General features: G+C 42.2%; 1 protein-coding gene across 2 annotated transcripts in view; it reads left to right on the plus strand.

Moving 5' to 3' along the window:
• cgnb (cingulin b) overlaps positions 1-14,156 on the plus strand; it is a 20,469-nt gene that overhangs the window by 3,253 nt on the left and 3,060 nt on the right. The window contains exons 2-19 of one of the 2 annotated variants that reach the window (XM_035682029.1): positions 1,033-2,189; positions 2,283-2,377; positions 2,487-2,556; positions 6,183-6,277; positions 6,476-6,608; positions 6,715-6,927; positions 8,752-8,900; positions 9,632-9,658; positions 10,222-10,342; positions 10,631-10,843; positions 10,966-11,064; positions 11,578-11,835; positions 11,926-12,096; positions 12,880-13,041; positions 13,187-13,276; positions 13,410-13,493; positions 13,614-13,732; positions 14,051-14,156. In XM_035682029.1, coding sequence (XP_035537922.1) covers positions 1,062-2,189; positions 2,283-2,377; positions 2,487-2,556; positions 6,183-6,277; positions 6,476-6,608; positions 6,715-6,927; positions 8,752-8,900; positions 9,632-9,658; positions 10,222-10,342; positions 10,631-10,843; positions 10,966-11,064; positions 11,578-11,835; positions 11,926-12,096; positions 12,880-13,041; positions 13,187-13,276; positions 13,410-13,493; positions 13,614-13,732; positions 14,051-14,156 — 3,333 coding nt within the window. In that variant the 5' untranslated portion in view covers positions 1,033-1,061. The remainder of the gene's footprint in view (positions 1-1,032; positions 2,190-2,282; positions 2,378-2,486; positions 2,557-6,182; positions 6,278-6,475; positions 6,609-6,714; positions 6,928-8,751; positions 8,901-9,631; positions 9,659-10,221; positions 10,343-10,630; positions 10,844-10,965; positions 11,065-11,577; positions 11,836-11,925; positions 12,097-12,879; positions 13,042-13,186; positions 13,277-13,409; positions 13,494-13,613; positions 13,733-14,050) is intronic. The other variant, XM_035682030.1, reaches the window with a different exon arrangement.

The following is a 14,156-nucleotide window of genomic DNA, read 5'->3' on the forward strand; positions in this document are numbered from 1 at the left end:
CAAGCTTTCTGTTATAAATGTGAAGCCAATCTGAGAAAACAACCACTGATTACATCATCAGGGTTATTTTCTCACCCTTTACGGCTCAGTGTTCGCTAACACTGTTGAACTGACAAACTGACCTTTATGTGTAAAACCAGTGGAATTCCCCTTTAACACATTATTTACAAGTGTTTCTCTGTCAGTATCAGGGTTTTTTGTTATTTGTTACTGGCCACTAGAAGTGCAAATATACCCACCATGTCAAGTCAAACAGCTACACACCCATACAGTAGGGTCCTTGTTCCTTGTTTTCCCAATATCAAAGTCAAAACGACATTTAGATTTCTCTCTCCCTCTCTGCTTTCCATTTGTTTGAATATCTGATACAAAATACTAAAAACTCAATGAATGAGTCGAAGTCCATTTTTGCCTCTTTAATAATGACTGGGTGAAAACGTCGACACAGTCAGCATGCCTCTGTAAACTAGAGGCTACATATCGATTACTTCAGTGTGTTTGTGTGTCTCACACACACCCGTTCACACTCCTGCTCTCTGTTTTCTCTGTCTTCAGAGCACACCCTCTTGAAAAAGTAGGCCTCAACCCTTACAAAGAGTTTCTCAGTGCCCCAGTGGCATATTTCACATGGCATGAATACAATTCATTCTGGTGGAGAAAGAATTAAACCTGTAGAGCAGCCAGAGAAGATGTCTGCTTCATCAAGATATACCAGTAAGCTGATATGTTAGCCGAGTCACAGTAACTCCATGTAGGAAGAAGTGGAAAATCTATACAAAAGCCAAGAAAACTGCTGTAATACAAAGGGACACATGCAGGTTAAAAGGGGACATCTGAGGGAGTGATTCATTTTTGTTAAACCCGAAAACAGCAAAACCAGAAGGACTGAGGCACATCTTAACAGTGCATCCTAACAGCAGCAGCTGTTTTTTTAAAGGGAATTTCATGTCCAGAGTTCTCATTGCTTTCAAAACTTGTTCCACTGATTCACATGATTTGCATTTCTGCTGTTTCCCGTCCCTGTCCGCCCAGGCTGTTTGAACAGAAACCAGGAAGTCAACATGAGCACTCTCTCCACTGACAGGAAGCCTCTTGTGGATTATGGCGTTCAGATCCGCTTCATCAAGGACCTCCATGACACAGGTGGAGGTTATCCTGATAAGTCCAAAGGAAACAACACTGCAACTCCTCCTTCCAATAAGTATGGGGTGGCAGTGCGGGTTCAGGGTATCTCTGGGCAGCCTTATGTGGTCCTGAAAGATGGCGAGAAAGGGGACTCTTACGGAGTTCAGCTGAACACTCCCACCCCCAGCTCAGGCCCACCTTCACCTTGCAACAGCCTCCCCAAAGTAAATAAAGAACCGGCAGAAATCACAAACCCCTATAGCCCTGCTGTAAGTACATCACGCTCCCCTGTTTCTGCGGCCGAGGATGAAGATGGGGAGATTTTTGGGAGCCCTCTCAAAAGACCTCCTGGGGACGGTCAAGCAGGAACACAAGGGGAGGAGGAGGGTGGAACTGGCAGAGAAAGACCGGCAGAGAGGTCGAAAGCTGTACCCCAACTCAAAGCAAAAGCCAGTGACGCAGATGAAAACAAAGATTGGACTAGTAAGGATGAGTATAATGAAGCAGGGCTGAAACCTGTCAAACTAAACGCTGTGGGACCAAGAGGGTTCCAGCAAAATGGCTCTGGTTTCTCTGGCTCTTTGGGGAGATACAGCGGGAAAAAACTGGGTAGAAATACCCCTTCGGAGCCTCCACCTCCAGCATCAACTGATGACGAGCCCGTCCCAGCAATCGACACCAACTCCTTGGCTCCCATCAACAAGCTCATTAATAAGTTTAACAGTGGGACGCCAGGCAGCGCCCCACAGGCGAGGGGCCGCTCCGGAGCGAGGCAGCGGCTCAGGTTTGATGAGCGCAGACGGTCCAGGAGTCTTGATGCTAGAAAAGATGTTCAGTCTGAGGTTTCCCTTCCCTCTCCCAGCTCCCCGACTCCGAATCCCTACGCTACTCCCCTGTCTGCCTCCTCCAATTTGTTGACGTCATCTGCCCCAGCAAGCAGCAGCCTAGGAAGGAGCCCTGCATCCGTTACCAAGGTGACAGCACTCGAGGCTCCCAAGCCGAGCTTTAAGTCACCAGGGAAGTTTGTTGCCAAGGACACCACTCCAGCTGTGGCAAAGAAGCCTGTAAGTAGGAGTGATTGTGAGGTTAGGAGTTATTTGCTTGTATTAAATTGTCTCTTTGTTTTGTGTCTTACTTTGCTTACTCTTTATTTAAAGGAGATACTTCCAAGGAGCCTGAGTCAAAGCAAAGAGGTCTTCAATGGGGAGGAAACTCAAGTTAAGCAAGCTATTTTCAACATCCTTAAAGATGGGTAAATAACCTACACGCATACAATGAATGGCTGGAGTCACTGTTACTGTATGGATGCATGTGTTCTTCCAATCTAACCCCTCTGACCTCTGTTTTTTCCACCTGATTAGCACCAGTGAGAGTGAGGGAACCCTCAAAACAAAGGTCGACCTCGTCTATGACACAACCGGCGGTTTTAAGGTACGACAAAAAGCTCATGTTCATTTGACCACATAAAGTAAATGAAGCAGTTCCATTCACAGAGAGTTAAATAAAAAAGATTGATACAACTCTCGTGTCTATAAGGTAAAAATGTGGTACAACCAGCAGCTTGTTAGCTTAGCTTAGCATAAAGACTGGAAACAGGTGGAAACAGCTAGCCTGACTCTGTTTAAAGGTAGTAAAATCAGCCTGCTACAGCCTCTTAACATGCACTAAGCTAAGCTAAGCCGGCTGCTAGCTGTAGCTTCATATTTAGCATACAGACCTGAGAGTGGTATTGATCTTCTTATCTAACTCTCAGAAAGAAGGCGAATAAGCGTATTTCACAAAATGTCGAACTTTTTCTTTAAAACCTGATTATAGACCAGATCTTTAGTGCAAACCTTGAGACATAGTTTATTTGAATACAACTGCTGTGTGATTTTAATTGAACTAGTGTGGCAGTAGTTGCTTAAAAGCATAATTAATTCAGTTTTCCAACCTACAGTCTTTCCTATTAATAAAAATCCCAGCATTGCACAAATTTATAATAACACGTAATCCAATTAGTTGTTGTGGTTTGCAGTTTCAGCATGTTGGTCAAACAAATGGTTGGAAAGTAGTGGTGTCTGGAATGAGTCTTCTTCTCAACAGAGCAGCTCTTGTAATGGAGCTAACAGATGGTTGGCAGCCTGTCCTCTTTTCTGAGGATATGAAGTTTCTATTTCTTTCACTTTGTCTCCAAGGATCCTCTTTTGGCAGACCAAAACATGCGAAAATTAAGCAGCATGCTGTGTATTCCTCTGTCAATTTTGGTGCCATCTTTGCTCCTTTGTGCTCCTGTGACACCTTATTAAAATAGATTGCCATGGTTTTTATGAGCGCACTACTTCCTCTTAATTTGCAACCCTTTGCATAAATCTACATACAGAAGATATTCTTTGTGTCCTTAGCTTCTTATATTACATGTACTTGATTATGTATGATGCCTTGTTATGTACTTGTGACCATGGCTGCCTGTGAATTATTAGCCCGTCTTGTCTCTTGGCAACGGTGCACCTGCAGAGGAAAGCTGTTGAGGGCTCAGTGTGTGTTGAGGACGCGGTCATTGAGAGCCATCAATAATTGAGTTGGACTGGAACCCTGCACCAGCTGGGGGTTGGCTTTGCCGGATGGGACAGATCCTTCTCGAAGGAGTCTTGTTGTACAAAACCGCTGTGTTTTTCATGATGCTAACCACGCGGCCCTTTTCTGGTGGGTTTAGTGGCTAATTTGTCCTCCAGCAGTCATCTCAGACTCTTCAGAAGTGCTACTGAAATATCCACAGCCAGCATCAACATGCAGGATGTTTTTGCCTGAGGCTATTTATTCTCCAGCTCTGCCACTAAACCAAAACACTGGCTTTTGTCTGTATGAAGCCAAAATATAAGATCAGAGCTGGATCAAATGAGTGTGTGTTATAAAGGGCTCATCCAAAGATTGTTTTGGGTGTAGATACAACCAAGACCCAGATTATTCTACTGTTACATGCCTAGCCTTTTATTTTAGAGAGTTCTTTGCATTTGGAAGTGTACTGACTCACTGAAGTGTAATGTAAAGCATGGTTCACGTTCCCTCTGTGTCACTAATGTCATAGGCTGTTTCTAAGTGCTTGTGGTATGTTTTGACTCATTTAATGCAGTGTTACCAGGTAATGTGTGTCACTGGGAGAGTGATGGAGTTAATGTACTCACGCCCTGTTTGTTCACCTGGTTAATTGAGGATCAGATGCTGGTGTGTTGGGTTACCTTCATTTAAGATAGTGATATACGTGTGTGTTTGTGTAGAGAGTGAGCACAATCAGTCTCGAAGGACTTAAGCACTCGTTCACCCCTTAAACACAAAGCTATGTCTTCTTGCAACAGGTTGCATATGTTTACAGGTTGTTTTATTTGAATAGATTTTAGGAGGAGATATTTTGGTTGCTTCTGGCTCCGTAAATAAAAGTCTCCCTATTTAATTTTTGCATGGACAATGTCATGTGACGTACATTTGGAACTTGAATCAGCATGAAACTCGCCCAGTAAAAATATCAGTAGAGAAGATCAACAGTTGCGTTAGAAAATATCTGGTTCTTTGATGAAATGTTGAAGTGCAATTAAAAACTAGTTACTAGGTTAAAACTAAAGTTAACTACGTCTCCCAAGATGCATTTCGGCAAGAAACATCCAACAATTGTGCTTACAATTATGTTAACAGGGAGTGGAAGAATTATGAGAAACTGATTTTAGAAATGCTGTGATTCGCATCTCCAACTGGCATCTTCTCCATAGCAACGGCAGCTGAAGCTCATGTGTATTATAGTATTTTGACCCGTACACCATGGAAAACTGACCTAACGTTAGACTAGCGTTTTCTCATAAACAAAGCTGAGATAGTTAAAATTTGTGGGCATAACATAATCCCCCGTGGTTGTTACATTATTTTGGAGAGTCCAGTGTTACACTAAGGATATTTTTTTTATAGAAAATAAGAATAAAGGGTAAAAAAAACCCTTTGGAACAATCTTCTCCTCTCCCTTTCTGAGTCTCTACTTGTTAGGGCCCCGAAGCAGTAAAATTATCCAGTAATTCTTTAGGGTAAAAAAGCAAAGGTAAGAAAAATGTCTAAAAATAAACCAAATTTCTTTTCTGCTTCACTATTCTTTCAAGCATCTCATGACCCCTCAGATTTATCTAGAGAGCCCTTGGATCAAGACCAAATCAGCTATTATTTTAGAGCAGGCTTTAATTAAATTTCCTTTGCATTATGTGATCACATCATCCTCTAATATGTGTTTGTGTTAAGACTACTAATGCATTAAGCAGGGCAGGACTGTTATTGTGGGTGATTAATACACACAAAGATACGGCTGATGCAATTCATTCAAAGTCCTCAAAAGAACTTTTCCCAATTATGTTATCTTCTGTTAATTATATCTCTTTGTGAGGACAGCGAGAAGCTGAAATGTCCCAGAACGGGATTATCTACAAACTGTCCTGCAGGCAACGAGAAGAAAATGAAAAAAATCTGTACAACATACATCTTCATAATCCATCACTGATAAGTAACAGCAAAGAGAGGTCTCCCGAGGAGCACAACCGTCCGTGATCCTCGCTTTGTCTCTCTCTTCTGCTTCTGTGTGTGCGTCTCTGTAATGAGTGCGTGGGAAGATAAGAGAGGTTTCATGGGCAGAGGCTGCGTTTATACCTCATTTTCAGCAAGAGGGAGGCTTGACGAATGGCGGAGCGGTGTGGGCAACGACGCTCCGGATCCGCTCCCCTGCAGCCTTTCAGAAAGTGTTGTTAATGTGGCGAGGCTGTCTCTTTTGACAATGTCTTAGCGCACTCCCAAAGATTTTTTTGACTGTCAGAAACTAGGGCAAAGAATCCAAAGCAGGGTTTCTTTCTTTTAAAGTTTCAGATGATACAGAGGGCATAATGTATTTGCAAGGTCGAGAGTGACACTTTACAAAGTCTTCAGTCCTCCTCTCTCTGTCTTTGTACTGTCTTTGTCTTCTTTATCTGTGTCTCACCCTCAATCTCTCTCACACACTTTCTTTCTCTGTGTGTGTGTGTGTGTGTGTGTGTGTGTATTTGGTACACTAGGGAGAATCTGGTGGGAGCTTCAAAAAGGGGAACCTCGAGGAGCTTCAGGAGCAACTCAATCGCTACAAGAAAGAGCTGCAGCAGGCCCATGATGAGTAAGGGCGTGTGTCTGTGTGTCTGTGTGTGTGTGTGGTTTTGCATGTATAGTGTGTGCCCTTAACAGCCAACAATATGCTTCCAGTTATTGCTGCTGTGGCATTTTTGGTCAGAGGATCATTTCACTATTGCCTGAGTGATGTGCTCGTTAATGAGTTTGGCATTGCAATATTAATAATGTATTTCCGTGTGTGTAGACTTGCCGAGGAGCGTATGGCCAGAGAGGTGGCAGAGTCTCGTCTGCGCCTACAGGAAGATCAGCTGGCTGAGCTTCAGGAGGAGCTGAGGAGGGTTTCAGAAAACTCACCTCACTCAGACTCACTGCAGACGGTACTTACATTCACATATATTAAAGCCTACACACACAGACACGCAAAATAAAATTTTACTGCTCCTCTACTTGTCTGTCTGACTGTCTCTGTCTTTCTTTCTGCAGGATGTGATCGCCCTGCAGGCAGACCTGGCTGAGGCCAACATGCTACGCCATCGCCAGGAGGACATTCTACACCAGCGGGAGCGAGAGCTGACGGCCCTGAAGGGGGCGCTAAAGGAGGAGGTGGAGTGCCATGACAGAGAGATGGAGGCCTTGAGGGAGCAGTACGGCCAGGAGATGGAGAAACTGAGAACAACGATGGAGCAGGTCACACAGGTGGAGGACGCTATCTTGTTTTGTTGCCCATAAGTTAGAGCAGCTGTGGGGTTTGAAATGTAGTGCAGTAGTGGTTAACTGAACATATAACACTGAGGACAGAGATAAAAGGACTAAAAACTGCAGCTGAAAAAAGGAAAATCCAAGGGACTTTGAAAACTGTCTCTTCTCATATCCAGCTAATGGTACACAACAAGAATATTGATTAGTAAAAGAGAGATTCAACACTATAGAATGTTCAGGTGGTTTGATGTGAGTTCTGTGATCTCTGTGTGATTATCAGCTGCCTTATGCGTCTGAATATTGACTTTTCTCTCTACATGTGCAGTTACTTTGATGTAGGATGTCCCGGTCTGTTTTTGACCAGATGAGCCCTGAAAAAAAGAGATTCTAATCTCAGTGAGAGTAACTTGTTCAGTAAAACTAAAACAAGGTTAAGTAACTCTGATGTCACTGAACCAACACTAGTGACTCAATAAACTGAACAAAGAACAAGCAGGACGCTAATAAACGTCTCTTAAAAAAGAATGGGTCAGCTAAAAGCTCCATTTTATGTGTCTTTGAGAAAATCTGTTAGCACATTTCTTTCTTTCTCTTTACTACAAAGTTCTTGCACTCCAGAAAGTCTTGTAGACAGGCGCTTCGGATCACAAACTGACCAGAAAATTCTCACTTTATAAATTTAAGAAAGTGAGCACAGTGTGCTAGATTTATTTCTCAACAGTTTTGGTGAAAAATAGGAGTTTTATTTTTAGCTTTTGATACTTGTGTTAGAATTCAACATGAACTTGCACACTAACACACATTTTCACTTCTTTTTTTATGTGATTATTCTCGTTATAGTTTCAGTGTCAAACTACAGCCTGCAGAGTCAATTACCCAGGACGCATTAACAATCTCTTTGACGGCTACAGCAAAACCTGCAATGCAGCAATCATGTTTCTTCTTAGTTTCTGATCACTAAAACATTTTCTTTTATTTTAATGAACTCTTGAGACAGAAATATAACACTTTTTCTTTTCAGAAGATCTCTTTGTACAGATGTAGTGGCAGAACATTCAGGTTATACCTGTCAGGCAGTTTGTACATACTGCATGCATTATTATGAAGGCGATGTTAAATTGTGCTTTGATCTTGCATCCGCCTCAATTATACATCCAGGCTTTGTCTTGTCATTCTTTTTTATGAAGCCACAGGAAACCCTGACTCAGTGTTCAAACACGGAGTCAGGGTTTTATAAGGTTGGGCTAAGCACAGTGTGCAGAGTTAGAAAAGAGAATTTTGCTTCTTGTGATTGCAATGTAAAACTTTTCCAGTTGAATTTCTATTGTAGAGTTTCTGTTTCCGCCAGTGGACTGTTTTTGTAGTGCTGCACTGTAGGATGTGGTGTAGAGGAAGTTGAAGCATATACTGTAGGTATATACAGGAATAGATCATTATGCATTTTGAATTTGGGAAACAGTAACAGCAGTGTCAGGAAAAAAGAAAAATGCAGCCAGAGAGCCGGAAATAACCAGACAGGCTGGCAGCTGCTTTTGATGCTGTGATTTATTTGGCGAGAGGAGGATTAAAGTAGTCGGATCAGGCTCCATCTTGTCTGATATTTTCTGGTGTTATTTTTTATGTAGAAGTAGAGGTTGAAGACACGCTGATGGAGGCATAAGCCCAAAGATCTCTGTTTTTCTGTTCCCCAGTGCTGAACATGTGTTTCAAAGAGAAACTGAACTAAAAAGAATGTGATAGATTTGGGAGTGTGAACCTTTTACACACGGACTCCCACCACTCGTTATATGATTTTTTTGTGTGTGTGTGGCTATGTTTCAGTCCCAGGACCAGATAGAAGAGGAGAGGGAGAGGGTGAATGCCTCCATACTGACCCTGGAGGAAGAACTGGAGAGCTGCAGAGATCAGGGAGAGCAGTGGAAGACGCAGCTGGAGGCCACCACACAGGAGCTGGACAACACCACACAGGAGTTAGTGTCTATATGTTGTATGTTTGTGCAATGTTCTTTATTTCACCACATATGAAACGATGGCACCTTAACAAATATCAACGACCACATTTGTAAGCCTGTTACCACAAATGACACGAAAAATAGAAATACTTTGTGCTGATATGACACCATTTACTACTGCATTTTGTGACTTTTTGTATAGATGCTACTCTCATCAGAAGCCTCTCTAAATTTTATGAATCAATTGTGGGCTTTGAATACACACACCTTATCTTCTTTCCATATCTAACTTCAAAGGCTTGAAAAAAAACACTACATAAGCATTAAGTATTGTCAAAGACCATGAATATGTGGATAAATCAGTAGTAATTTTTAAAGACCTCAGATGGAAGCTTATATTTCTCTAAGCTCTCATGCTGAACTAAACTGATTACGGAGCCATGGCATTACTTTGCATCCATAAAAAGGCAAACAGACCCATCAGCAGCAAGGCTACCGTATCTCTGGAAACTGGCATTAAAATTCACAGCTACTCTTTATTGTCTTGTAAAAGTCATATTTGATATTCGTATAGTCAGGAGAATTAGTTAAAAGACTTTTAAAGTGCTCTCTTAAAACTTGGGTTCTGTAAAACTATAGTCTACGTGGAAATACTGAAGGTACTATTTTTGGTTCAGAACTACAATATTACATTTCTCTTGAGTTATTTTTAATGCATGCACTCTTTCGCTTGACTTTTACTTTGGCAGGAGCGGGAAGCACGTCAGCAGTCCAATGTGAGAGAGAAAATCAATCTCACTGTGTTTGGTTTGAGTAGGTTTAGCCTAGTTTCAAATCAGCAAATCTGAACTTGAAATATGTTCCCTGAAAATCCCTCCCTGAAAAGCTCACATATCAAAGTGGATTTTGTATCTGATGTTTTTGATCATCAGATCAGTTAACCCTTTCTAACATTAATCCAGCCATGATAAACCCAATCATATCAAACCTTTCAAATGAATCAACATCCAAATCAACAGAAATGGACTTAACTGATTTGTTATATTGATCAGTCTTTTTTTCAATCATCCAATCTAAAGGAGACATTTGTTGATTTAATTGCGAATAAACAATTAATTTTGAATAAATGAGAAAGGGATGCATCTAAGTTTAAGATACAAGTAGTTTGGTGCAGTAGTGTTACTCCCTTTTTGCTTTCTTTGTCGTTTGTCACTGCTATCTCTGGTGTGTGTACATGTTTGCTTATGGCCTTGTAGTGTCTGTGTGTGTGTGTGTGTAAATAGTTTATAGAGCCTCTGTTACCACTATGTGTTCTTTAACATCTACTTTCTTTCCGTAGGCTGCTGAAATCACGTTTGGAGAAGGAAGAATTTGAGAGCGAGCTGAAGGATCTTCAGGATTCACTCCTCGCCATGAAGAAACAAATGCCTGCACCTAGTGATAACGGTTCCTCAGCAGAGGTAATTCACATGTCAGTCACGAGGCAGAACGCAGATTATGTTCACTGTGTGGGTGAAATGCAGGCACTGATCTCCTCTGTTTTACAGTGTGTTTATTCTTTTTAATCTGTCACAGCCGTTGGTTTTTCCTGTGGCTGAAGCTTCAGTAATTTCATTCATTTTTCTTGCACGCACACATACACAAATGCACACTTGAATGCCCCATACTCATATTAACACATTGTTCGCACCCTGGCACATTCCTCTTTCTCACACACACATTATTCATCTCTGATTGCTTATCCCAAGGAGCTTCAGCGTTGCCATGATGATCTGAAGCGGGCTCGCGCTGATCTGGACAAACAAAACGGCGAGTTAGACGAGCAGAGGGAGGCACTTCAAGCCCTGAAGAAAGCGAGCGGAGAGAAAGAGGCAAAGCTTCTGTCCGAGATTAGCAGGTTGAAGGAGCAGTCGCAGAAAGACAAAGACGAGCTGGAAAAGGCACTCGAGAAGGCAAAGGAGGTGAATCTATAGAAAAGAAGTGACAGTTTTTACAAAAAAGACACCTCAAGCACGTTTGAGATGAATTTAATGTATGAAAAGTTCAGGTTTTTATAATATCGTTCATCCATTCCTCTCTACAGTCATCAGTTGTGTCTTCAGGAAAGACTGAGGTGGACCACGGCCCCAACCTGGAGCTCCAGGAAGCGAACACTCGCCTCAGAGAGAGGCTGGCCCGCATGGTACTACACACAAAAACACACACAGCTGTACACACAAACGTATGCAAAATCATCCAAACAGACATACTGTACAAGAACAAAAGAAATGGCCTCCCACGCAGACTCTATTTTCAACTGAGAAATGTGAAATAAATTAGATCCAAAGAAAAACTCAAACATGTAAGCTCAGAAAATAATCCCTGAAGATGAATTTACATAATATGCGCGTTGTGCTCTGTATGCGTTGGATCTGCAACGTATTACAGCTGTTTTAAGTGCTACAATGTTGTTACTTTTGATGTAAAATGATCATGAGAACAACCTAGACAAAAAATCGGTGTAGGTGCAAAGCCAGTACAACTCCACAGAGGTCAAGGATACGGAGCAAAGCCTCCCAGTTTGTATGCAGCGACCAGTAAAGTTTAACTGTACTTTGAATGAAAAGCCCTTTATTATTTGTCACTAAAACAATACAGAGTGAAAAGACAAACAGGTTTGCTGTGTGGTAAATATTGTTCTTTTCTCATTCTCCAGACAAGGCTTCACTCCAGTGCGCCGCAGAGCTCAGATGCTGAGGAGGCGGTGGAAGCTCTGGAGGGTGAGAACCGCTCCCTGAAGACTCAGCTGGAGGAGGCCAAGAGAGGAGCCACCCGCCTGAGCAAGGAGAGGGACGAGTTGACCCGGCGGCTGGAGGAGAGAGACCTGGAGAGGGAGGCGCTGAGGAGGGGCAAGAGTGACCTGGAGGAGCAGAAGAGGCTGCTGGACCGAGCCCTGGAGAAGATAAATAAAGAGGTGCGTGAGTTTGTTAGGGTTAGAGCAATGTCTTGGCTTGCTGATGTGTAGAGATATTGTCGCCCACCACCATTTCTCTCTTTCTGTCAGATGGAGTTGATGATGGGAGATTCTCGTCAGTCGGTGGTCGCCCTGCAAGCACAACTGGAGGACTACAGGGAGCGCTCAAGGAAGGACCTGCAGGAAGCCCAGCGCAACAGCAAGGAGAGGCTGGTTGAGCTTCAGAGGGCGCAGAGCAATCTCAAGGTCCAGCAGGACGAGGTGAGGATGAACGGATTGAAAAATAGAAAGGATTAGTGAAGGAAGGGAAGTTTGATTTTTTTTTTTTTTTTTGTATTTCATGTTCTTTAATATACTAGATCACTCCAACAATAAATAACTTAACTTTTTGCTTGTTTGTCTTTACCTGTTAAGGCCTTTTAAATGCTTTTTAGGGATGACAAAATGACAATGTCAGTTGGGTTGGTTCAGACTGAAATATTTGTCAAATATTTTGGTTAATGACCAAAAATCTGCAAAATAAAGACATTCCTTTGTGTGTATTTTAGATTTGCATGCTAACATAGCTTACTATTTACTGCTATAAGCATTGTCACTGTGAGCATGTTAGCTTGCTGTTAAAAGCATTTAGTTCAAATCAACATGATGCTTAAGCACAGTCTCATAAAGTCACATAGTATGTCACTATACTATGCATCTAACATCTACAGTAACTTCTAGCATTGGAAACTTAACTTAAGCCAATTGTATTTACTTTTTATTTACTTTGTATTGCCTTTAAAATGATTTTGCAGAAATTTTTAGGCTATATGGTGTAAGGTGACAAGCTATTTGCAAAATATTTCTATGTGATACATTTTTGCTGATTTGTGTGAGCGTGTAATTAAGTTTTTCAGTGTTACAGGGCTGTAAGGAGAAAGAGCATGCAGATATAAGTTAATGTTGGGGAGATTTCGAAGAAGAAACTGAATCAAGAAACTGCATGAAACTGAGTGGACTTCAAGTAAAATTCATGCATTGTTGTCCCCTCCTTCTTGTTTTCAGGTTTCCCGTCTGAAGAAGGAGCTGCTGGTGTGCAGCGAGGAGAGAGACAGTGCCCAGTTGGAAAGAGACCTCCTCAACAACCGTCTCAAACACTTAGAGAGCGAACTAGAAACAGAGAAGAGCACCCACACTGACCGCACGAGGGAGATCAGGGCCCTGGAGGTGAGCCTGCAGGGTCAAAGTTCATGAACTGGGGAATCTAAAGTTGGGTGGGAGTAAATCAGGGATGCAGTGAGGTGTCAGCAAACAGAGTAAGCACAAAAAAAGAAACATGTTACAGAATATATGTATCTGTTTGTGTTCACAGGATAAAATGAAAACGATCGAGATCGAACTGGATGAGGAGAGGAGCAGCGTGGAGCTTCTGAACGACCGCATCACACGTAGCAGAGATCAGGTGCCGCATAAAAATATTTGAATACACATGCAAATAACCAGAGGGAGGCATTTCTATGTCATGGTATATCTGATAACAGATTTACTTACACTGTCTCTTCATTCTTCTCTCCTATCTCACGTTATCCTCTCAGGTGGACCAGCTTCGTTCAGAGCTGATGCAGGAGCGTTCGGCCAGACATGACCTGGAAATGGACAAAAGCTTAATTGAGAGACAGGTACTGTTCATTCATCCAGTGCCTGCACATGCACACAAATTCACATTCAAAGCATTCATTCAAACAGCTTTTTTGCTAAATCGGTGGTTTAACAACCTCACTGTCCCACTTTCCTCCCAGATGAAGGAGTTGAAGTCTCGTGTTGCAGACATGGAGGGACAGGCTCGGCCCTCAGCTGGATTAACCCTGCTGGAAAACAAAATTCAGGAGTTGGAGGAGAGGCTCCGCAGTGAAGAAAGGTATGACTGAACACACTGTAAATATGAAGTCCTATTTTTGTGATATATTTATTATGAGTCTAAGTAATCAGCCAGCAACTGCACACTATCGACACGGAAATGCTACTTTCTGGTAAAGCAACCCTCATCAGGCATTACATATGACTGCAAGCCTGCATCTACTGTGTATATATATATATATATACACAGTCACAAAGAGCAACATCACATTCTGAGGACCCAGCATTCAACCCATCAGTAAAACATATGAATTAATAATAATAAGTCAATCAAAGTATTGCATTGTTCTAACTGTATATTCTGAATTTCTCCATACAGAGAGAAGACCAGCATCCAGGGTTCTCAGAGACGAATGGAGAGGAAACTAAAGGAGCTGAACGCCACGTTAGACCAGGAGAGGAGCCAGCATGTTGAGCAGAGAGAT

This window comes from Morone saxatilis, unplaced genomic scaffold (genome assembly GCF_004916995.1).
Source record: "Morone saxatilis isolate NCDOM2014 unplaced genomic scaffold, NCSU_SB_2.0 Contig9, whole genome shotgun sequence".
In the NCBI taxonomy this organism is placed as follows: Eukaryota; Metazoa; Chordata; class Actinopteri; family Moronidae; genus Morone; species Morone saxatilis.